This window comes from Lampetra fluviatilis, chromosome 7 (genome assembly GCF_964198595.1).
Source record: "Lampetra fluviatilis chromosome 7, kcLamFluv1.1, whole genome shotgun sequence".
NCBI lineage: Eukaryota > Metazoa > Chordata > Hyperoartia > Petromyzontiformes > Petromyzontidae > Lampetra > Lampetra fluviatilis.
This window is the reverse complement of record NC_136281.1, coordinates 257,534-282,724: the sequence shown is the minus strand read 5'-3', so window position 1 is coordinate 282,724 and position 25,191 is coordinate 257,534. Positions and strand designations below refer to the sequence as shown.

The following is a 25,191-nucleotide window of genomic DNA, read 5'->3' as shown; positions in this document are numbered from 1 at the left end:
TTGACTGGATGCGTACACGTTTTGTACGTGTATGGGTGTGTGCGTAGGTGTGCATTTATCTACGTTTGTGTGTGTTGTGCGTATTTTTGTGCGTCTAGGCACGCATAGCATTCTTACAAGGAGAGCGGAAGGGACAGGAAAACCTGAAAAAGGACCTGGTGAGGAGAATAAAAATGCTGGAATATGCCCTGAAACAAGAGAGGTGAGTTCATCGGGCTGTCTTTCGCAGGAATCTCAATGCAACATGGGTCTTTATTCTTCAATAAACACAAGTGACCTGTGCTCTAGATGACCATGTGAATGTCTTGTGTGTCCACTAATTTGTAATGTACCTGTACTCGCTGGTGGGGGGGGGCGTTACCGTGACCCAATTAATGAGGTTGTCCATAACATTACACATCACACTATTTACTGTATACAGCTCCGATATACGTGTATGTAATGTTGTAGCATACCCTCACCATGTACTATAGCTTGGCTGTATACAATAAATGGTGGGGGTATTGCGAGAAAATAAGTGTCTGCCCTTAAAGAAATTCACATCGGTCATAAATTGTATATGGTGAAATAAAAGACATTGGATAGGTGTCAACCATTAATGTTGTACAACAATAGGACCTGTATATCAACATTGCGAATACTCATACGCCCTTTCCCACAGCATGGTACAGATGGAGTACAGGATACAATATTTGCGTGCTCTAACCCAAAAAAAATCTGTATTATGGACTTTCAGAGTAAAAAAAATATATAAAAATACTTATTATTAGGGGTTTTGGGTTAGATCGTGTAAATATTTATGGATGATATTGGACGTGAAAGTGTACGTATTAAACATACTGTGTACATGTTTGGGTGATGTGTTTACCTTCCTTGTACTTCTCCTACTATAATGTTTTTGTATTGTTTGATGTTGTAACGTTCTTACCCCGTGCCTCTACTGGACTTTATAGCTTATCGGATTCCACCTATAAGAATAGGTTTACCCTTTCTGGCAATACAAGAGGTGTTAAGATGTTAAAACACCAAACAGAAACCTTTTGCAAGGAATCAAGTTTTCATTAACTACACATACTTGTGGTGAACATACAAACAAAAATTCCTCCTGCAGTATAAATATTCTGATTGTGATGTACGTCAAATGATGCCAAATTAACATCTGTAATAATAAATCGCGTTACTGGCATCTGTTTTGATCCATATTGCTCACCGTAGATATTGACCTGTTTGGAATGTACCACTCACTCAGTGGGGGGACTATACTAACAGTTTAGCATGGACTTATACTTTAAAACATAAAAAAAAACAAGACAACATTATAAAATCACTGCAACTGTTATTGTACAATGATTGACATTTCTATTGAAATCAATGGAATAGGGTTACATTTTATTTGTAAAATTGTGAAATAATGGGATGCAATCACCTGTGGTTGATAATGGTTTTTCTCTCCGTGGGTTTTAGCAGATATTTTTTAAAATTAAATTGTAAATACACTTTAAAATATGTTTTAAATATATTTTATTTTAATTAAACTTTAAAATATGATTTAAATATAAAACCACTTATTATTTGTGTGTTAACATTTCTGATTGGTAATGTAGTTTTGGCCAATCAACAGGCCGGAAAGCAAGAGTGTTACTGTGACACACGCACGAAACTACTAACATTTATACCTATATAGTTTAGAAGGGCCTGAAGCATTACCACCTTAAAACACTTGGCTCACCAGCCCCATGTCAGCATGCACATTCAGAACCAAGAACACCTCATGTATTTGTGAAGGGTCTTCTGACTCTTCGACAACCATACTTGTTGAGGTAAGTGCATTGACGATTTACAAAGCATTGACTTGTACATCTACCCCAGTTAATCTCAGTTATAGCCTTGGTTCAGGGGTCGCCAACCAAAATAACAAGAAGAGCCAATTTTTTTTCGAATTTGGTAAAAAAACAAACTTTATTGTAAGAGCCGCAATACAAGTGGTGAATACAAGACGTTGGTCCTTAATAAATAACGTCACGAAGCAGCAGTCCTTAAAGAGGCGCTTGTGGCTCTGGAGCCGCAGGTTATCGACCCTTGGACGACGATTCCTTTGCATTCAGCACTACGGGGGGCCAGAAGATTATCGGTGTTCACGTAATGTCCCCATACCAAGTATTTGCGTAGCACAAACTACTCTGTGAAGACCGATGGTGTTAAAAGTCCAGCGCCATCAGACCATGGATGAAGAGGGTTCTACTAGTTGCATTATTGGTGATGATAGCAAATCCAGACAAAATAATAGTTATGCTGTTATGAAATTTATGAAATGTCGAGCAAGCTGTTTCCATTAGTGACTGCTGTCAGCCATGTGTTCATTAGCTGTCTTAGATAATGAGGGTTATCAGCACTGTGGGGCTTAAAACTAACAGTGTACAAGGCCCTTTGGGAGTTGGCACAGAGCAGTGGCAGTTAATCCCTCTGTGTGAAATGTTTACCAAATGGCAATGATTTTGATGGGCATGGTGAGATTGACCATTTTCCACAAAATGGGTTAAAATACATTATTTGTAACTAATCACAACAGTGTACAGTTTGCACATGCAAGATTTTTAAGGCACTTCTAATGAGGAGATCTTACCAAAGTGATTAAATGATACATGTGTTTTGTATTAATTTGTCTTAAATATTTATTCTCAATGTTTTAATTTTCAGAAACTACAGTACCACGATTTCACACGTTTGCCCGTTATGGAAGCTGCCTCCCGTGACACTTACACCCACCCATGTCATCGTTTTTATTTTATTTTTGGGGCCCTCTCCCCAGATATGTATTTACTTCCATACTGGGAGAGGTTTAAAGTCGAGAGCTCTGGGAAAGTCCAATATTTCGATCAGCGTTGGATGTGCCAAGGCCCACTGCTCACGGTCGGCAGTACTGTTGGTTACGGGTGCCTTTGGGCCTACTGGCACAGTAGGCCCAAAGGCAGGGCTCACAGGCCCATGTTCCTCAGCATAAGCACATGAGTTCCTGTGCTGATTGTGGGTTGCTGTTGAGGATGTCCTACGCCCACGTGCACGGTGTTTGGTGTTGTTGGCCACGTCAGGCAGGTTTATATCCTCTGTCTTGAAGGTGAGAAGACACTGGGAAAGTGAAGTGTGTCTGTGCATGACTGGTTAAGGTGGATGCCAAGTCGGCTGCAGGTGCAGCCTCAACTAGCACTAAAAATGCATGAAAAGTCATCCCGTGGTGGGAATGAGCCGAAAGTGTAAAAACAACAGTTATGGGAGCATCCTAAAGGGTCACCAGGACCCATCACCACTGAATCGCTGCAGAGGACATCTGTGAGTGCTTGCCATGTCGGCGGGAGCCTCCAGTGTCCCCTCAACAACAACAACAACTGACATTCGCCACGAAGTGGCGGTGATATCACCATGGTGCTTGTGCCAGGCTATGTGCACGTTAAGGCGTCCCCCCATGCCTACCGTCAGCAACGGCCGCAATGGAGTGGCCCTACTTGCAGCAGGCCAACCCTCAGCCACCATTACATGAAAATATGGTGTCTAAAAAGATCCTGAAGGCATATTTTAAACGAGAAGCACGTTCTCATTGCATGTGATATAGCCTGTCACAGTGTAAGTATCCATTGCAGAGGCAGCATCAATAAATAACTACTTTTGTTTGGATGCTGAATGAGCATGGCTTTGTATGTAAGCTTTCCTTTCTGTAATGCTGCCATCAAAATGGACCATGTACTTTAATGGGGCTTATAAACCAACAAGCACTCTTGCGGATCCTCTTACTGGAATTGTCAAGTGCCTTAGTGGACAATACTGCTAGTATGAGCATGAGCAGTGGTCATATCTGTAGCCTGATGAGATGATTAGTGTTACAGCAAAGGATGGATTTTAAGTTAAGAGTACATGTTTTTTATAGAGAGTACCTGTTTTCATAGCAATAGGTTAACCGCCATTTACTTTACATACCTTTGAAATCATCTTTTTGTAATACATTAAACTCTGAATAAAATTCTCGAGCATCCAGAGAAAACTATACCAGCCCCCCCTCACCACTCACCAGACATGTTATCTTGTGACTTCCATGATGTTTCCTCAATCGAAGAATCACTTGTGAGAAAGCAATTTTCTAGTGACAGGGATGTGTGCTGTATATGAGTGGATTGAGAAGCAAAATAAAGAGTGCTTCCTGGTCGGGATTAAAGCCTTCGAATGTCGATTGACTAAACGCATTGCCCGTCAGGGGGGCTGTGTAGATAAATAACACAATTTCACGTAGGTCAATGCTTTTAATCACTTCGTGCAATAATGTGTGCTGTACTATTCTAGCCTTGACAAATGCCTGGCATCCTAATACACGTATCAATAATTGGCCAATATTAAGTAATACATAGGTTTGTAAAATTGTCTTCATTTGGGTATTTTTTGCTTGATCTAAATGCATTATATTTATATTAAATGGAATTTAAAAGCAGATTTTTCACACCTTATATGTAATTGAAGGTTGTTTAGATTAGGCCGTATTGTCAAGTAAATTTGTGGATTGTTTATGTTTATGTAGCTATGAAGTTCGTTTATAGAACATCAAACATATATTTACCACTTGGCCTGTGGCTGCATCTGTGGCACTGAAAGTTTTAAACCGAACTTTTTATTTTACCAGGTACTGCCCACTGAGCTATATAGCTTTTTTTCAGTTATGACCTGGCCATGAATGATAGCGCAACCATGTGGCTTTGTTTAGTTTGTCCTTCCCCCGCACCTCCGATTGGCACAGTTGGCTATGTACGGTAATAAAGAAATTCAACATGTATGTTGAACTTCTTTTGCACTGTACATGACCAACCATGCTAAGCGAGGTGCGTAGGTAGGATGACAAACTGATCACAAAAGTAATTCCATACATCACGTGGAAAAACCAGAAGACCCGGAAAAATTCCACACGACCAGGCGAGGGAGTTAACATTTTGCCAACGCAGCGAGATGTGGTGGGTGGGAACAATTGGTGTGGGTGGCTTCATGATGACAAGAAATTAACGTAGAATAATATAATAATGACACATTTATGTTATGTATTTCCACTATACATTGAATATACAGTGATTAAATACTGTATAAAGTAAGCCTAAAACAGTTTAATACAAACAATGCATCTGTAGTACCGTCGAATACAGGTCGACACCCGGGGTTGAGGCACACTGAGGTTTATTACACCAAACGTTGTGACATACACACTTGAGGGGGTATTGGCCCCCTCACCCGTCTATCTGAGGACACACCTCCTAGCTAACCCTAGCCTGCCTCAGAGTCCTCCTCTCGTGGACTAGGGGAGGCTATCTTGGCCCGACACTGGTCAGTCGGGCCCGGTACTCAGAGTCCAGACCAGCACTGGCTCTGGCTCTGGCACCACGCCACTGGCTCGAGCCTGCGCGGTCCTGACAAGGACGGCGTACCAGGGGGAGACCAGGGCTCTATCTAGGACGTCTTCCGTCTTCTCTTCTTAGCTAACCCAACACTCCCGAGCCCCCCGATACATTCCCCTTTTATACATCCCCCTCCCTGAGGGGTGGGGCCCCGGGGGATCGTAACGTCCGAAGCGCGGACGTCGTAGAGGGCACCTGCCCGTGCACTGACGTAGCCCCGCCCACTGTGCTAGTTTCCCGTAGGATCCCATACATATCAGCTCTACACATATTTCCTCCGTAAGACCCCTACATCACCCCCCCCTGTACAGCTCGCAGCCGTCCCGGCTGCAACATTGACAATAAAAGTTTATTCAGCCCTCGATCCCCCAGCGTGTGCCTCATTTTTTTTTCAACAATAACGCAACGAGAAGAACAACAGGAAGGAAAAATAACCCGACGAACCCCCCGCGAATAAATACGAAAACCGTAGGACGAGCGTATATACACGTGTTTCTTTTCCTGGAGTCCCCCCCCAGCACCCACAGAACACACAGAACACACACAACACACACAACACACACAACACACAGCACGCCCAATAACCGTACAACGCAACGTGGCACGTGCCGGGAACACAGCACGGACGCCCCACACCGTGAGCACAACATGCGAATGTACACCGGAAAGAGAACCCACAAAAGATGCAAAAAAAAAATATATATTTTTTTCTTCTTTTTTTTTTCACAAGAGTTTGCGCATTTTTGCGCGCGTCCTCGCCGCAGGCCCGTCACACGGGACAGGGCCGGCAGGCCGTCGGCCGGCAGGTCGTCGGCCGGCAGGTGTTCATCACAGAGCGAGTCTGTTGCCGACGTCGCAAGACCCTCAGCATCACCTGCGGGGGTCGTCGGGCGTGAGCCCGTCACTCCCGGTGCACCTGGGGGTGGGACAGCCGGCAGCACGTTAGGCGGGTGCAACGGAGAAGACCCCTCTGAGTCGGACGCCCCCCCACATGTTTGGCCACGCGCGTGTGTAGTGGGATCTCGCACCGCAACGAAGGGTTTTAGCCTGGAGGGGTGTACAAACCACCGGCGCCTCCCCCATTGAATGCGCACGCACTGAGGTCTCAGGACCTCAACCACCTCGACGGGACCCCGCCACGGTCGCAGCAGTTTAGAGGAGGACGCGAGCGGTACCTGGGGACAGTGCAACCATGCCCTGTCCCCCGGCTTCCACTGTATCACATGCGCGCGACCCATTCTGAGGCGCTCATTAGCCCTCTGCCGCCTGGCAGAATTCTGCATGGCAGCATCCCGTGCCTCCGTTAATTTTTCCAGGTTGAATTTAACATGTTCGGCCAATTGAGTTTTTCCCTGCGGCGCCGGGATCTGCAGTTGGGCCTGAACAGGTGGCTCCGGTTCGCGGCCATACATAAGGAAAAAGGGGGAAAATCCCGTCGCAGCATGGGGGGCCAACCGGTATGCTGACAGGACCCCCTGAATTTTCAAATCCCAATCCGTCTGTGAGTCAGAAACGTGCTGCGACAACATCGACGTGATGGTACGATGCAACCGCTCGACCATCCCGTCGGTTTGTGGGTGATATGGAGAGGTGCGAATCTTTTTAGTGCCAAGGATCTCACAGACCTGTTTGAGCAATTTGCTTGAAAATTTTTTACCCTGGTCGGTCAGCAGCCTCTCGGGAGCACCTTTGTCAAGGACGTATCCCTGGACAAAGGCCTCCACGATGGCTGCCGCCGACTGGTTGGCCAGGGGCCAGGCCATAGGCCAGCGCGTGAAATATTCAACCCCGGTTAGCAAATACCTATTTCCCCTGGGGGTGGCGGGGAACGGTCCTAGAATGTCCAGCGCGACGAGTTCGTTCACCCGGGAAACCCTGATAGATTGCAGGGGCGGGTTCGACTCCTTCGCTGGTGGTTTGCGCTGCGCACATCTAGGGCACGATCCTAATAGATCCCCGACATCCCTTGTCATGCCCGGCCAAAAGATTGGAGCAAGGCCAGGGTCTTTTGGGTACCCAGGTGGAGGAGGCGCTCGTGAGCGGCCCACACCACCCTACCCCGTAACCCCGAAGGGACCACCAGCCGGTGGCGATGGGATTTCCCGTCCCAATGCATTAACAACCCACCGAGCATTTCCCATGCGTCGGCATCACCCCTCCCCCGCCCCCGGTCCCTGACGCGGCGGCGCAACGCAAGGAGGGAAGTATCTTCCATTTGCAACCGGCCCCATTCCGTAGCAGGCAACCCCAACAGGGAATCAGAACCCTTTTGTGCGATAGAATTAGTCATTGATGCTGCGTCATCAGCAGCCGCCAAGACCGGGACAGGCAATTCAGCAGGATGCCTGCACCGACCCGACCCCAGGAGGCATGCGCATTCGGGGGTGGTCGGCATGCGTGACAGGGCGTCCGCGTTGGTGTGGCGAACGCCCTTACGGTACGTGGTCTGAAAATCAAAATCCTGGAGAACCTCCAGCCATCGAGACAATTGTTCCGATGGTTGTTGGACTCGCAGGGCGTACTGTAGCGCTGCATGGTCTGTACGGACGGTGAAACACTGTCCGTACAGATACGGCCGGTACTGCTGGATGAAGTAGACAATTGCCAGCAGTTCCCGACGCGTGACACAATATCGTTGCTCCGCTGGAGACAACACTCGGCTACCGTACGCGACCACCCGTTCGACGCCCTCGACCACCTGGGACAGCACGCCCCCAATACCTGTGTTGCTCGCGTCAGTATCGAGCACAAGGGTTTTGAAAAATCGGGATAAACCAGGGGATGGGCATTAACCAGAGCGTCCCGAAGTGAGCGGAACGCAGCCTCCTCCTCCTGTCCCCAATGGAAACGGACCCCCTTTGACGTCAAAGCGTGCAGGGGCTTAGCAATGGTGGCAAAGTCCGCGACAAAGCGTCGGTAGTATGACGCGAAACCAACAAAGCTCCTGACCTCTCCCACCGAGGTGGGAGTCGGCCAGGAGCTGACGCACTGCGTTTTGGCGGGATCGGTAGCAATACCCGAGCGCCCTACGATGTGCCCCAAATAACGTACCGATTCGCGCAACAAATGACACTTTTGGGGTTTAAATTTCAAATTAGCAGCCCGCATTTTGAGGAAAACGGCCCGCAACCTCTGGAGATGCTCGTCAAATGTTCTGCTAAAGACGATAACGTCGTCCAAATAGATTAAACACGAATCCCACTGCAATCCAGCCAAAACCAATTCCATCAATCGCTGGAAAGTCGCCGGCGCCGAGTGTAATCCCATCGGCAACCGGTTAAATTGGAAGAGACCATGTGGCGTACGGAATGCGGTTTTAGGCTTAGATTCATCGTCCAGAGGAAGCTGCCAGAATCCCGAAAGCAAATCCAATGTGGAGAAGAATCGCGCCCCCGCCAAGGCGTCGAGCGATTCATCAATACGGGGAAGCGGGTATGCGTCAGCAACGGAAATTTTGTTGAGGCGGCGAAAATCGACGCAAAACCGCAACGATCCATCCTGTTTCTTTACCAGAACGATCGGTGCTCCCCACGGGCTGGTAGAGGGAGAAATGATATCGGCGGCTAACATGTCATCAACAGCCGATTTGACATGGTCCTTCTCGGCGGGACTCAGCCGGAAGGGATTTTGACGTATGGGCGCGCTGTCACCAGTATCAATATGGTGACGCAGCAAATGGGTGCAGCCCAGATCGAATTTGTTTTGACTAAACACATCGGCGAATTCGCGCAATAGTGTCCTAAGTTTTTGACGCTCTACATCCGACAGGTCCGTCGATCCCGCACAAAGCGCCTCAAGCCACCCTTCATCGGTGTCCGAATGTGGAGTCGGCAGAGTGGCAGCGTGCACGTGATTTGCGACAGACTCCTCACAGGGCACCGGCGTTGCGTGAGCAAGCACGGTCCCTTGGGGAATTACCACGGCCTGCGACCCCACATTGAGGACCGCGATGAAGGGGTCCCCGTCCCCCCTTACAATGGTCTGAGCGGGAATCAAATGCGGCCCGCTAACCCCAGCCCTAGATGGCCCCAGCAGGACACCCTGGTCCCCAACACCCTTAGCGAAGGGCCTACGAAGCTTTAGGGGCACCAACATTTGTGCCCCCGGCGGCACGCGAACCGTCTGAACTACAAACGCGGGTACCGTCGCGAACGCCGAGCGATCCGTAGTAGGGGAAGGCAAAAACGCCATCCGCCGTCCCGACGGGAGTTCAATGCAACCCTGATTAATCATAATCCGAATCGGCATTTTGCCCAAGAAATCCGTCCCCAGCAGGCACGGAACCGCCAGCGAGGAGGACACAAAAATAGGGCCGGACAATTTAATATCACCGATCGAAATTTGCGCGCGAATCTGACCCATGATACCCAGTGAGCCCCCGTTAGCAGCGTAGAATGGGACGTTAACCAGTAGCAAGGGACGACTTTGGACAGGGAGAATGTTGTATATTAGTTCCGAAATGATGGTTGCCGACGCACCTGTATCGACGAGGATACGCACTTCGACCCCGTCAATATACCCTACTACGGCCGACGACCCCGACGGCGCAGCTAGAACGCGATGGGCCAACACGGACCACTGGGCGGGTTCGAATTCGGTTTGCAATGTTGGCCCCCCGTTCGTTGCGGTGTGTACATGTGTAACGGGTGTGTGCTTCAGCCAAACATGTGGGGTGCCGCGACTCGCCGGGTCATGTCGGTGGAGCTTGGGAGGAGGAGGAGGAGGGCCGGCGTCCCGGCGAGGCGTCGTCCCCCGCTGTCGAGGGGAGCGGCACCCCGAGGCGACGTGGCCCCGGATGCCGCAGTTATAGCAGCGCGGGAGCGCAGGTGGTGAAGACGGGCGGTCGGAGCGGGCCGACCCATCCCGGTCCGCCCGTGCTCCCATCCGTTGCTGCTGTCGGAAGTCGGCGGCGTAGACCTCCTCCGTCGGTGGGGTGATGGCAGCCACCGTACGGCCGGCAGCTGCCCTGCTGGCCTTCCTTCGCTGCGACAGGAGGTTGGCGTGGAGGAGCCGCGCCGCTTGGAGGGAACCCATCTCTGCGTCCTCCTGCGCGACGATAGCGACGTCCAGGTCGTCCGCCAGCAGAAGGATCTTCTCGGTGACCATGGCGTCGACGCCTTGGTCATCCATACGAGGGAAGGCCGTCTTTGCGAGCGCCAGAAGGCTCGTACGGTAGGCGAGGGGCGACTCCTTCGCACCCCGCTGGCGATCGTAGAATCGCTGCCTACACTCCGCCGAGGGTCCGTAAACCCCAGCCAGCAATTGCAGCGCCATCTGAAGAGTAGAACGCTTGTCCCTCGATGCGGACGTAAGAGCGGCGAGGGCGTCGCCGTCAAGGAGCGCCGGTAGTGCGCAGAGGGCTTCGTCGTCTGACCACCCCGCCATCTCTTGATGCGCGAGGAAGCGCCGCTGAAATCCCCCCCAGTCGCCCTCCTCAGCCACAAACTCCTTCAGCGGGGGCAGCCTTTGGTGTAGCGCAGCGACCGCCGTGGAGGCCCGCACTTTGATGTCCCCGCAACTCGGCCGAGCGTCAGCACGAACGGCAGCTGTAATCGCCTGTCGCGCAGATAGTGACGCTCCGTCCGAAGGCGGTGACGCGGCAGCCCCAGCGGAGCCGATGTCGGACCCCAAGTTGAGGTTGGCCACGCCCTCGGCAGCTGCTGCGGCGATGGCGGGACTTTCAAAAGTGCCGTCGGTAGAAATGGCGGGAAGGTGCAACGGCCGTCGGCCGTCCTCGCCCCGCGGTGGTCCAGCAGCCCCCAGCCGAGTGATGGTCTCGAGTGTGGCGGCAGCAGCGTATAGCAGCTCCGCCAACCTCGCGTGCGCCAGCCGAAGTCCGTCGGACAGCGACTCCCCTTCCTCCCGATGCCCCGGTAAGGATGCATTCGGTCCCGGCTGCTCGTTGCCCCCATCAGCCGTCTCTGGTACCGCACTTCCCGCGGTGTCCTCCGCCTCCTGCACCCCGGCCCGAGCTGTTCGGCGCGTGTCCATGTTCGTTGTTGTTTACTTCTGACGCCAGATGTAGTACCGTCGAATACAGGTCGACACCCGGGGTTGAGGCACACTGAGGTTTATTACACCAAACGTTGTGACATACACACTTGAGGGGGTATTGGCCCCCTCACCCGTCTATCTGAGGACACACCTCCTAGCTAACCCTAGCCTGCCTCAGAGTCCTCCTCTCGTGGACTAGGGGAGGCTATCTTGGCCCGACACTGGTCAGTCGGGCCCGGTACTCAGAGTCCAGACCAGCACTGGCTCTGGCTCTGGCACCACGCCACTGGCTCGAGCCTGCGCGGTCCTGACAAGGACGGCGTACCAGGGGGAGACCAGGGCTCTATCTAGGATGTCTTCCGTCTTCTCTTCTTAGCTAACCCAACACTCCCGAGCCCCCCGATACATTCCCCTTTTATACATCCCCCTCCCTGAGGAGTGGGGCCCCGGGGGATCGTAACGTCCGAAGCGCGGACGTCGTAGAGGGCACCTGCCCGTGCACTGACGTAGCCCGCCCACTGTGCTAGTTTCCCGTAGGATCCCATACATATCAGCTCTACACATATTTCCTCCGTAAGACCCCTACACATCCACTATTCATGTGATTCATTCAAAACGTCCGAGAGAGAAAGTCCAGTTGCGGTTAAGTGTTTCAGGATTACATTTTTTTGTTAATGTGTGCTTGTTTAAAGCCAGCCCTGCACAGGAAAATCAACTTTCAGGTGCTTTGTAATAATTTTAATAAGACATTGCCCATGACTGGGCCTCATGGTCCAGTTTATGTTATGCATTATATGTCTAAAAGAGCCCCAGTGGCTAGCTGTTGTACAGTTATCGCTGCTGTAATGTTTACTTTTATAATTAATGTTCACTTGATCTCGACAATAATGGTGTTCTTAATGACAGTGGGAGATACTTAAAGCAGTTCTGGCCACTCGCCGATTACTATTCGAGAGTCGCTGTGGAAAAGTAAATATGCGTTGTGATTAACATGGACATACAGGTGACTTAAAGAAACTCACCATGCCGCTGGCCCCAGTGAATGACAGATCAACTTTCCGTTGGGTCATTCTCACTTGGCATTCACGTGGCTGTCCATTAATAATACAGAACACATTCATGCGACTCTTCCAAGGGTGTTATTTCCAAAAGTCATCCACATGCCCTTGTTTGCTTCTCAGGTTTCTGCACCAAAATGGTGCGGTTGAACTGGTTTGAGAAAAGGGGCATTCAAACTCTGTGTTCATCTGATGAGGCCGCCTCATTGTTATTGAGTTGTTTTTTTGCCAATTGGAATCTTAAAATGTTTTACGATGTATCCATATTAAATTGCTAAAGTTGCAGTACTGCGATTGCTTGCTCATGCTACTGTTGTCGGCCAGGCCTCTACTTGGAGCGGTCTCTGGAGTCCTTTGGCCTATTCTTCCACTCGACTTGAGATATGGGATGTAAAAACAAGCTATTAAAAGGTTTTAATGTATGCAATGTAAACGTTCTAATAGCTTGGGATTTTTGTTCGCCTAAATAAAAGAGTTCAAATGAGAACGTATATTATTCAATATATTTCAATGAAAGGTCAAATAATGAATATTTCTGCCACCAATCTGTTGGCCAAACCACGTTGTACTGTACCAATGTTATCATATGTAGTTTAACACGTAGGCTTTCGCGACCAATATTCTTCATAATAAACGTTTTTGGGTTCGATCACGTTATTTATATATGTGTCGTAGCCCTCCACCACCCGACACGGCCAATCAGTAAAAAAGTGTCATGTTGACAAAGACAAATAGTTCACTGCTTTAGCCCACCGGTGTGTTGAAGAGTGAATCCACAACATTTACAATTTTTGAGTACGACGTTTCGCTGGTAATTACATCCAGCATCGGGCAATTTGGCAGAATGGCAAATTGGATGTAATGTGATTGCACTGCTCACATATTTTATTGACTTGTTATTTCATCATGGGCTATGTGACATTATTTATGGAAAACTATTTTCTTATTAATTATTATAATGAGCCAACAATATCTGTCCCGCACGTGACGTCACTCCATGTCGACCAGCCCCCCTCATTAATAATCATGAACAGGTTACGTCCTCCACATGGACCACCCCCCCCCCTCTAATTAATAATTATGAGCGGGTGACGTCACTCCACATCGAACAGCCCCCCTCATTAATAATCATGAACATGTGACATCCTCCAAATGGACACCCCCGCCCTTAATAATAATTATCGGGTGACGTCACTTTACATGGGGAGGGCGAGGCGCCTCCTCAAAAGTCAAAAAGTCAAAAGTCACTTTATTGTCAAGTGTGTTACATGCATAACATACAACACAGATGAAATTACAGTCCTCTCTCTTGGTCCCACGGTGCAACCAAGCAATTAAAAAATGAATCACAATTAACAGACATAAATAAACAATAAACAATCGGCGATCAACACAAGATAAATAATCAAAAATGTAATAGACTTAAAATAAACAACAGTCAAGAATTATAAAATGTAAAATATTATTTAAATAAAATATTTAAAGAAATAAGATATTTAAACCGGTGTGGTAGTGCGATGTAGTGCAATGTGCAGTCCAGAGATCAGGATGTACGAGTGAATGTGTGTGTGGGGGTTGGGGGCAAGGGGGGGAGGGTGGGCAGAGGGGGGGAGTGATGGTAGAGCAGGGAGGGAGTTGAGTCTCCTGACAGCCTGGTGAAAGAAACTGTCTTTGAGCCTGCTGGTCTTGGCCCGAAGACTCCGCAATCTCCTCCCTGACGGCAGCAGGCTGAAGAGGCTGTGAGATGGGTGGGTGGGATCACCTGCAATCTTGATTGCTTTGCTGGTGATGCGGGTGTTATAAATGTCCAGAAGAGGGGGGAGAGAGACACCAATGATCCTCTCAGCTGCTCTCACTATGCGCTGCAGAGTCTTGCGGCAGGACACGGTGCAGGTGCCGTACCACACGGTGATGCAGCTCGTCAAGATGCTCTCAACGGTGCCTCTGTAGAAGGTGTGCATGATGGGGGGCGGGGCTCCTGCTCTTCTCAGTTTGCGGAGAAAGTACAGGCGCTGTTGGGCTTTTTTGGCCAGTGATGCAGTGTTGTGACTCCACGACAGGTCTTCAGAGCGTCAACTTATAACCCTCACTACAAAGGCAGAACCCTCACGTCACGCGATCTCCGTAACGCTGTTGAGACGTAGAAGTAAAAAGGACGTCATGATGAACAAGGGATTATAACCTTTAAATGAAATAAGTCTGTCACCGCGGCCTTACCAATTGCACATGAATTGATGCAATGAATATCACGTCGCAGTCTGCTTTTCGCTTGCAAGTTTCAGATTTACTGCAATACACCCATCCTTGGATGGGCAAAAGGCTAGTTTGTGAAATAATGCTGAAAGGTCAGATTCTAAGAAAGAATGCCACCGGTTAAAATGTGGTCTCGGTTCCACCCATAGCTCTAAGGTGAGCGGTGCTGCATGCTGCATGAATGGCTCTTTTATAACTAGCCACCCAGCCTCATTTAAAACTTTGTACGACTTTCCTAACAAATTTGCCACGTTATGTTTTTTTGGGGAGTCTGCTTTCCTCCGTCTGCATTCTCTGCATTTTTGTTAAACCACCCTTTATAGTGCCTTGCTATGCACGCCTTAAGGGTGTTCGCGCGCACGCGTCATAATGTGCGTGGGTGCGAGTAAATGAACGGACTGCATTTGCATGAGCCTGGAACGCTCATGAGGGTCGATCTCAGAGGAAGATGCAACTCAAATCAAACGGCTCTCAACTTATACCAACATAAGATTGAAGCATTAAGTGTAAAGACCCATATCTTAAAGAGAGCGTTCCCACCTATAACATCTGGAAATTTACCATCATTGGTGCAGGGAGAGATGCAGACATCCTAGCTGGGGACACTGACAAAACTGGTCCAGAGTTTGCTTGCATTGAACAAAGCAGCTGAAATTATGCTTTCCCAGAAGGCCTTGTGGTTAACATGAATAGTACACTCCCAGAAGGCCTTGTGGTTGATTCGTATTGTAAAAAATACTTGTCGCTTTAAAGCTGAAGTCACGTTGTTTATTTATTTTGTGACAAAATAATTAGTTTTTAGGGTCTCATCTTCCTTTACTTGCCGTTATGTTTCTAGCAATGCCTCCACTCTTGTTCAATTAAAAGGCCATAGTCAATGAGCATTAGGCGGTGCTCACCTTTGTTGGCAGCCCTAAGTGATTGGTGGGAATGTCATATTCCTGTGGTGGAAGCCACTCTCCGCAGCACCACCACTGTTGGATTTTCACAATTTTAATGATCTAACAGGATGATGGTATGAGCCTCCTGTTTTTTTGGATTTTAATTATACACCTTCCAATTGTGAGTCATGCCACTGAGCTACAGTGTCACATCCTCCACAGCAACTTTTAAAGTAAATGTATGGGAAGCAAACACAATGTAAAACAGAAAATGTTTTTCTATCTACGTGACTTTACCGAAAGAACCAAAGAGTATGGATTCCTGCAGTCACGAACGCTTCAAATCAAGATTGAATGTAGAACAGGGTTGTGTGCAAATGCCTAGAACACTGACATTTTGGACACAATAGGTGTGCTTTTTTATTAATAAACCCAGAACAAGGACATAATTCCAGAGGGAGATACAAATTACAAACATGTGTCGAACCCAGAACAATAAACGTTCTTAATTAGTCCATGGTTGATTTTCCACTCTTTGAAAGTAAAAACCCAAAGTGTACATCAAGGCAATAACTAGACTGGAAGAGACCAGTGTTTTTGCATATTCACTGAATGTTAGTCCCACTTGAAGGAATGCCTTAGAGTCAAAGACAAATTAAAGATTCTTGGAGTTCAGCATTAATTCCTGAGCTAGGCTAAGGTTCAGGAAGGCCTAAGTCTCACTTTATGTGTGGAGTGCCCAGAGGAGGCCTGATGCCTACAAGGAAAGACAACTGACACACTACACCAATTTGCTTTATTGCTTTTTACATGGCTTCCTTTAAACAACATTACCTGAGCCATTTATGGTAATTATACATTACAATGGTAGCTGCTAATCTCCCCATTGGACAACCAGGATTTACTTTTGAAAATGAGTGTTCATTTTGTTGTTTTGACCCTGAATTGATCATGCACCGGGATTAATTTATCAGTGTTTGGCAGTTGCTTAGATGTCAGGATGTAAGCTTCCAAATGTTTGCTTGCAAGCTGCTTCCCAGCTGGATATCACCATTACTAACTGGAAATTTAGAATTTTTTGAAAAAAATACACCACATCTATAAAGAAAGGGCACATATTACAAAGTGAGAGCAGAGAATGAGTGGAATGGCCACGTGGGCGGTGGGTAAACAACCAGCTTGTTCTGGAATTGGTGGCTGTGCACAGTGAATCATGCTGCTTGTTCCACCCTTCATCTGTTGCCCATGGCGCCCTAATGAGTGCATTCAGTTACAATTGTTCACCCAGTTGTATTGGACCAATCTCTTACCTTGGCGGGATAATTTCATCATAGCATACTGAAAAGCTCTCGCACAAATAGAAAAATGGGTCCAGTATTAATGGTGTTCCCATTCAGCTTTTGCATTCTTGGGAAGATAATTTAGTTTTTGGGATTTAAGTCTGACCAATTGATCCCTCTTGTACCACAATGTCATGTTATTTACCATGCAAGGTTATAAACAGGCTTGATAGGCACCACTCATTATAATTAGTTCAACATCTGTGTTTTGTGCATTTACAAAGTTATTCCAACATTGACTTGCACACCTTGGGATTAGAAATGCACTTCCACCTCTTGTTACAACCTGGATCCTTTTGGGTATATCAGCTTGGAATGGGACATGCCAACAAGTGAATGTCACATTCTTTCAGAATTGCACGACAAAAAGGATGCAGGATAATGTTCTGGTGTTACTTGTAAGTCTGATAAGACCTTAGGGACAAACTTGGGAAAAGTCCTCAAAACAGATGTCTCATTAGTCTTAACTGTAAATGGTGGATGTGCCACTACCCGGCTTCGTCCGAAACTTGGATTCTTGTCTTGGATTAATACACGGCCTACGTGGAGGGTGCGTGGGAGGATGTGTGACGTCAGCAGGCACACTGCTTAACGATGCCGCATGTGGGTGACATCACAGATGTGACGTCCATTATTGCGCCCCCCCCCCACCAAAATATAAAAGTCATTTTTATACCTGCATTGTGTACAGTCTGGAAGCTACCCACATGCCAAATTTCAAGTTTGTTGCATGTTGGGAAGTCTGCGCAACATTTCGAACAGACACACATATTCACAAATTTCCCTTTTATATATACTAGCGGAAGTACCCGGCTTTGCCCGGGTGAAAAATATATTTCTTAAAAACCTTACATATATATACACAGATACTAAGGTATTGTCAAAGCCCGGTGGGCTGTTTGTACATTTCTCCACCAACAAATATATAAGAGGCTTTCACAAGTCAAAAAAGTTGTAGAAAGTGTGGGGTAAATAGTTGATGTCAAAAGGTTTCCGAAAATTGCGGTCTCCCCCCCCCCCTCAAAAAATATCTTTACCCCTCGTTGGTATATATACTAACAACACCTTACATACAACAGAGGAAGTGGTATCTATTGACTCTGTAGTAGTATCTACTGACTGTACCGTAGTATCTACTGAGCCAGTAGTAGCTACTGACTGTGTAGTAGTATTTAGTGACTGTAATAACTACTGACCATAGTAGTATTTACTGGGCCTACAGTAGTATCTACCGACTATATACTCGTAACGACTAACTGTATAGTATCTGCTGACTCTATAGTTGTATCCACTGACTATAGTAGTAACTACAAAATCTATAGCAGTATCTACTCACTCTATAATAGTATCTACTGACTCTAGTAGCTACTCACCGTGGTAGTATGTACTGACTGTATAGTAGTATATACTGACTGTAGCAGTATTGACTGACTGTAGCGGTATATACTGACTGTTTTAGTATTTACTATAGCGGTATCTACCAACTCGATAGCAGTATCTACTATCGCTACAGCAGTGTATACCGACTGAGGTCGTACCTGCTATCACTACAGCAGTGCATACTGCTGTGTTGGTACCTGTTATGATGACAGCAGTGCATATTGTGGTGGAACCTGCTATGATTACAGCAGTGCATACTGCTGTGGTGGTATCTGCGATGATGAGAGGAGTACATATTGTGGTGGTGGTACCTGGTATGATAACAGCAGTGCATATTGACTGTACTCATCATTCACCCTCACCATTCACCACTCACAACTCACCCTTACCACTCATCCTCACCACTCCCACTCACTATTCACCATTCACCCTCACAACTCACCACTCACCAACCTCCCTCACCAATCTCCCTCACCACTCTCCCTCACCACTCACCCTCACCACTCACCCTCACCAATCACCACTCACCAATCACCACTCACCCTCACCACTAACCCTCACCACTAACCCTCACCACTAACCCTCACCACTCTCACTCACCACTCTCCCTCACCACTCACCACTCACTCTCACCATTCACCCTCACCATTCAGCCTCACCACTCACCCTCACCACTCACCGTCACAACCACCACTCACCCTCACCACTCAACTTCACCCTCACTACTCACCATTCATCCTCACCAATCACCACTGACCAATCACCACTCACCACTCTCCACTAACCCTCACCACTCAACCTCACCACTCACCCTCAAAACTAACCACTCTCTCACCACTCACCCTCACCACTCAGCACTCACCCTCACCACTCACCCCTCACCGCTCACCACTCACCCATCACCACTCACAACCGCCACTCACCCTCACCACTCATCCTCACCACTCACCCTCAGAACAACCACTCACCCTCACCACTCACCCTGACCACTCACCACTTATCCTCACCAATCACACCCTCACCAACCACCACTCACCCACACTGCTCACCCTCACCACTCACGCTCACCCTCACCACTCACCCCTCACTATTCACCACTCATAACCACCACTCACCCTCACCACTCACCCTCACCACTCACCGTCACCACTCACCCTCACTACTCACCACTCATCCTCACCAATCACACCCTCAACAATCACCACTCACCCTCACAACTCACCCTCACCACTCACTCTCACCACTCACCCTCACAACAACCACTCACCCTCACCGCTCAGCACTCACCCTCACTACTCACCCTCACCACTCACCACTAATCCTCACCAATCACTCCCTCACCAATCACCACTCACCCTCACCACTTGCCACTCACCCTCACCACTCACCCTCACCACTCTCCCTCACCACTCTCCCTCACCACTCTCCCTCACCACTCACCAGTCACGCTCACCACTCACCCTCACTACTCACCACTCACCCTCAACACTCACCCTCACCTCTCACCACTCACCCTCACCTCTCACCACTCACCCTCACCACTCACCCTCACCACTCACCCTCACCACTCACCCTCACCACTCACCCTCACCACTCACCCTGACCACTCACCACTCATCCTCACCAATCACACCCTCAACAATCACCACTCACCCTCACCACTCACGCTCAACACTTACCCTCACCACTCATGCTCACCACTAACCCTCACCACTCATGCTCACCACTAACCCTCACCCTCACCACTCACTAATCACCTCTCACAACCGTCACTCACCCTCACCACTCACCCTCATCACTCACCCTCACCCTCACGACAACCACTCACCCTCACTACTCATCCTCACCAATCGCACCCTCACCAATCACCACTCACCCTCACTGCTCACCCTCACTGCTCACCACTCAACCTCACCCTCACCACTCACGCTCACCCTCACCACTCACCTCTCACTAATCACCACTCACAACTGCCACTCACCCTCCCCACTCACCCTCACCACTCACCCTCACCAATCACCACTCACCCTCACCACTCACCCTCACCACTCACCCTCACCACTCACGCTCAACACTTACCCTCACCACTCATGCTCACCACTAACCCTCACCACTCATGCTCACCACTAACCCTCACCCTCACCACTCACTAATCACCTCTCACAACCGTCACTCACCCTCACCACTCACCCTCATCACTCACCCTCACCACTCACCCTCACGACAACCACTCACCCTCACTACTCATCCTCACCAATCGCACCCTCACCAATCACCACTCACCCTCACTGCTCACCCTCACTGCTCACCACTCAACCTCACCCTCACCACTCACGCTCACCCTCACCACTCACCTCTCACTAATCACCACTCACAACTGCCACTCACCCTCCCCACTCACCCTCACCACTCACCCTCACCAATCACCACTCACCCTCACCACTCACCCTCACCATTCACCCTCACCACTCACCCTCACCATTCACCCTCACCATTTTCCCTCACCACTCTCCCTCACCACTCACCCTCACCACTCACCAGTCACGCTCACCACTCACCCTCACTACTCACCACTCACCCTCACTACTCACCACTCACCCTCAACGCTCACCCTCACCGCTCAGCACTCACCCTCACTACTCACCCTCACCACTCACCACTAATCCTCACCAATCACTCCCTCACCACTCACCACTCACCCTCACCACTTGCCACTCACCCTCACCACTCACCCTCACCACTCTCCCTCACCACTCTCCCTCACCACTCACCAGTCACGCTCACCACTCACCCTCACTACTCACCACTCACCCTCACCACTCACCCTCACCACTCACCACTCACCCTCACCCTCACCACTCACCCTGACCACTCACCACTCATCCTCACCAATCACACCCTCAACAATCACCACTCACCCTCACTGCTCACCCTCACCGCTCACCCTCACCACTCACGCTCACCCTCACCACTCACCCCTCACTAATCACCACTCACAACCGCCACTCACCCTCACCACTAACCCTCACCACTCACCCTCACCACTCACTAATCACCTCTCACTAATCACCTCTCACAACCGTCACTCACCCTCACCACTCACTCTTACCACTCACCCTCACCACGCACCCTCACAACAACCACTCACCCTCGCAACAACCACTCACCCTCATTACTCACCCTCACCACTCATCCTCACCAATCACACCCTCACCCTCACTGCTCACCACTCAACCTCACCACTCAGGCTCACACTCACCCCTCACTAATCACCACTAACAACCGCCACTCACCCTCCCCACTCACCCTCACCACTCACCCTCACCACTCACCCTCACCAATCACCACTCACCCTCACCACTCACTACTCACCCTCACCACTCTCCCTCACCACTCTCCCTCACCACTCTCCCTCACCACTCTCCCTCACCACTCTCCCTCACCAGTCACGCTCACCACTCACCACTCACGCTCACCACTCACCCTCACTACTCACCCTAACCACTCACCACTCACCCTCAACACTCACCCTCACCGCTCACCACTCACCCTCACCACTCACCCTGACCACTCACCACTCATCCTCACCAATCACACCCTCACCAATCACCACTCACCCTCACTGCTCACCCTCACTGCTCACCCTCACTGCTCACCCTCACCACTCACCCTCACCACTCACGCTCACCCTCACCACTCACCCCTCACTAATCACCACTCACAACCGCCACTCACCCTCACCACTCACCACTCACCACTCACTCACCCCTCACCACTCACTCACCACTCACTCACCCCTCACCACTCACTCACCACTCACTCACCCCTCACCACTCACTCACCCCTCACCACTCACTCACCCCTCACCACTCACTCACCCCTCACCACTCACTCACCCCTCACCACTCTCCCTCACCACACGTTAAGGGCGATCCTAAAGGAATCTACAACCTTCGATGATTCCTTTGAGCGATTCAAAGAATCGATTCCTGGCGCATAGGAGGTTTCCATTTTTAATTACAGAGTTTTATTTTCATTCTTATGTTATGTTTTAAAGTTTTCAGGAGTTTTTAATTATATTTTAGCCCCGGTCAACGCCGGATATTTCCCATTCGTAGCAGTTTATATCGACTCTATAACCAACTAATATTAAACGGAAATAAGGCGATTCTAAATGAATCTACAACCTTCGATTCCTTTTCGCGATTCAGAGAATCGATTCTTGGCGCGGTCGGGTTTAGAGTTTTAATTACACAGTTGTATTTTCATTGGGATGTTTTGTTTAAAATGTTTTCAGAAGATTTTAAATGTATTTTTCCCCCGGGCAACGCTGGGTATATCGAGTTTATACCACAAAGTCGACGCCTGACAGACTTGCGTGTCGAGGCCTAGTACCGTGCAGAGCCTCCGGCCTCGCCTAGATTGCCCATCCGGCTGAGGCTGGGTACTGGGGCCGTTAACCCCCCCCCCCCCCGCGCTACAATAATACTGTCTAATCGCTATAATTTTATTATCTACCGACCCTATAATAGTAATTGCACACATTGGGGTGGGGGGGGGAGTGAAGAGGACGTGAAACTTTGATAAATTTACCTCAGAGTCGCGTGTTATTGCGTGCGCATATTTTTAACGGGAATTAAAAATGGCGTCCACCCCGCAGCGAAGTTGTTGCTACCAGTTGCCAGGGGCAACCGCCGTGGTCCGCGCCGGTCGGCGATATTAAATAAAAAAATAAAGCGTTATATAAATAAATAAATAGAAATCGCACTAAATCGATAATCGGTCCGATTTAAAGTTTAGAGACGAAAAATCGGAAATGCCTAAGTTTACCGCGGGGCCGGGGGCGTGCCCACCTGCAAAATTTAATCTCGGCGAACCCCACGGTCCGAGAGCTACATCCCCCGCAAGGGAGCGTACGCAGATGGACGGACAGACAGATAGACAAAAAATGAATTATATAGGTTAGATAGATAGATGTTTTCAACCAATATATGCATGTTTATACAAGTGGGAGGAAATCCATGCATGTGTAAGGGATCTGCGAGCCACCCTTACGCACGCGCACCATGCAGACATGAAATCTCCGCACTCAGTATAACACGCACCAATCACACGTACAGGAATATACTAGACGGGAGACGGGGGTCAAGGATTAAAGGGCACTGACGTCACCAGGCGTGCGAGAGACGAGGATGTGTATTGGGAACGAGGGCAGAGATAGAGGGTTTTAAAGGGGCTGTGAGACACGTGTTCGAGGTTGGTTTTGGAATGTGTGTGGCTGTGGGTTAAAGAATAACCAGTCTCCGACTCCTCTTCACATGTGAGGGAGCAGCACTCTCTCATACTGATGGAAACAAATTGTAATTAGTCCACTTGCTGCACTGCCTTCTTGCAAGTCAGGGTATGGTACCTCAAAGCTTACGGGAAGGGAGTTTAACTACATTTGTTCTGTCCACCGACCCTCTCCTCCACAGTGCTGGATTACAGCCATGTGCCATCACCACCTGACACAAATGCCTGCCGCCTTGCCGAGGTTATGGCTCGATGGAATACCAGCTATTGGTCAGCATTCAGTTTGAGAAAGTGGCCAATGGTTCGAAAAGAGGTCTGCATAGGGAATTTAGCGGCAAATGACTTGGCATTCAGTGCATGAGCTACATTTAGTGCATGAGCTACTTTCTCATTTAATATAAGCTTGAAGCACGAATAAAAAACTACATTTGTATACAACGGTCACTGACACTCTCCAGATTTAGACAATAAAACACTATTCCAGTGCCCAGCTCTCAGGGAACTTGGCTAATTAATAAAATGTTACATATGCATCAATTTGATAATAAGTTTAGGTGTAGGGGAACCCCCCCATAGAGAGTGAGTGAACTACAGGCTCTAGTCGCAAGTCCTCCAGGGTAATTTAAAATGGGGGAGCACTGTTCAGAATGTCACTCTGTTTTGTGACAAAAGTGCTCTGTCATTAAGATGAACCAGGGCTAACTAGCGTACATCTTGGCTGGTTATGTGGCAACGACCCATTGAACATAAACATTTGGGCGGTCTGTTATAAAAATGGGCAAGCTGATTTAGGCAACTATTGGTGGAGTGATGACACTTTGGCAAATAGTTTAACGTTTCATGTTATGAAATTAAAGCTTTATGTTTGCAATGCATTGTTTTTAGTTATGAATGCCAAAGTTAATGATAATTTATTTTTAACCTTACCATTGCTCAGGACAACTGCTTTAAGTCCCATGATGTCAAGATTTTCTCCAAGCCATGCACATAAACAGTATATAGAGTAAATGTGACCAAGAGGAGAAGTATGCCCAAGTGGTAGTAACTACGCGTGCATGGCACTAGTTAAGGGGCCACCCGATCTCTTGGCGTGCAGAATGAGCGGTTTCCGGGGACGTTGGCTTAGGGTTTTGGAATTAAATGCCACCTCGGCGCCACGTTGGGGTCATTTGTCTGGGTTGTAGCAGACGCCGTCACCCGCCGAGAGAGGGCATTCACTGGTGAGCGACAGAGATGTAACTCGACCCGCACCCTGCCGCCTGGCATGTTCTTACTGACAAACTGGTGTTGTATCAACGTTCACAAGTGTGAACCTGCGTGGCATATTACGTCAGCCTGGGATATGCCAAAGTGCAATAGACACAGATTCGACGTATATGTTGGACACAGGGAGAATGTGAATTAGGGGCATTTATTTGATAAGGAAAAGGGAGCCTTAATATCTTTACTTGAGTAATTGCCTAAATGGACTCTTTTTCACCCTTTTTATTAACTCACTCTGTTGTTGTCGTTGTTGTATCCTCAAATCTTGTAACTCAATTTTAACCCACTTCCCATTGTGGTATCGACC

General features: G+C 48.7%; 1 protein-coding gene across 3 annotated transcripts in view; it reads left to right on the top strand.

Moving 5' to 3' along the window:
* Nucleotides 1-25,191, top strand: part of LOC144933373 (striatin-3-like) — a 119,043-nt gene that overhangs the window by 23,525 nt on the left and 70,327 nt on the right. For all 3 annotated transcript variants that reach the window (XM_078858070.1, XM_078858071.1, XM_078858069.1), the window contains exon 2: nucleotides 99-202. In XM_078858070.1, the coding sequence (XP_078714196.1) occupies nucleotides 99-202 (104 nt within the window). The remainder of the gene's footprint in view (nucleotides 1-98; nucleotides 203-25,191) is intronic.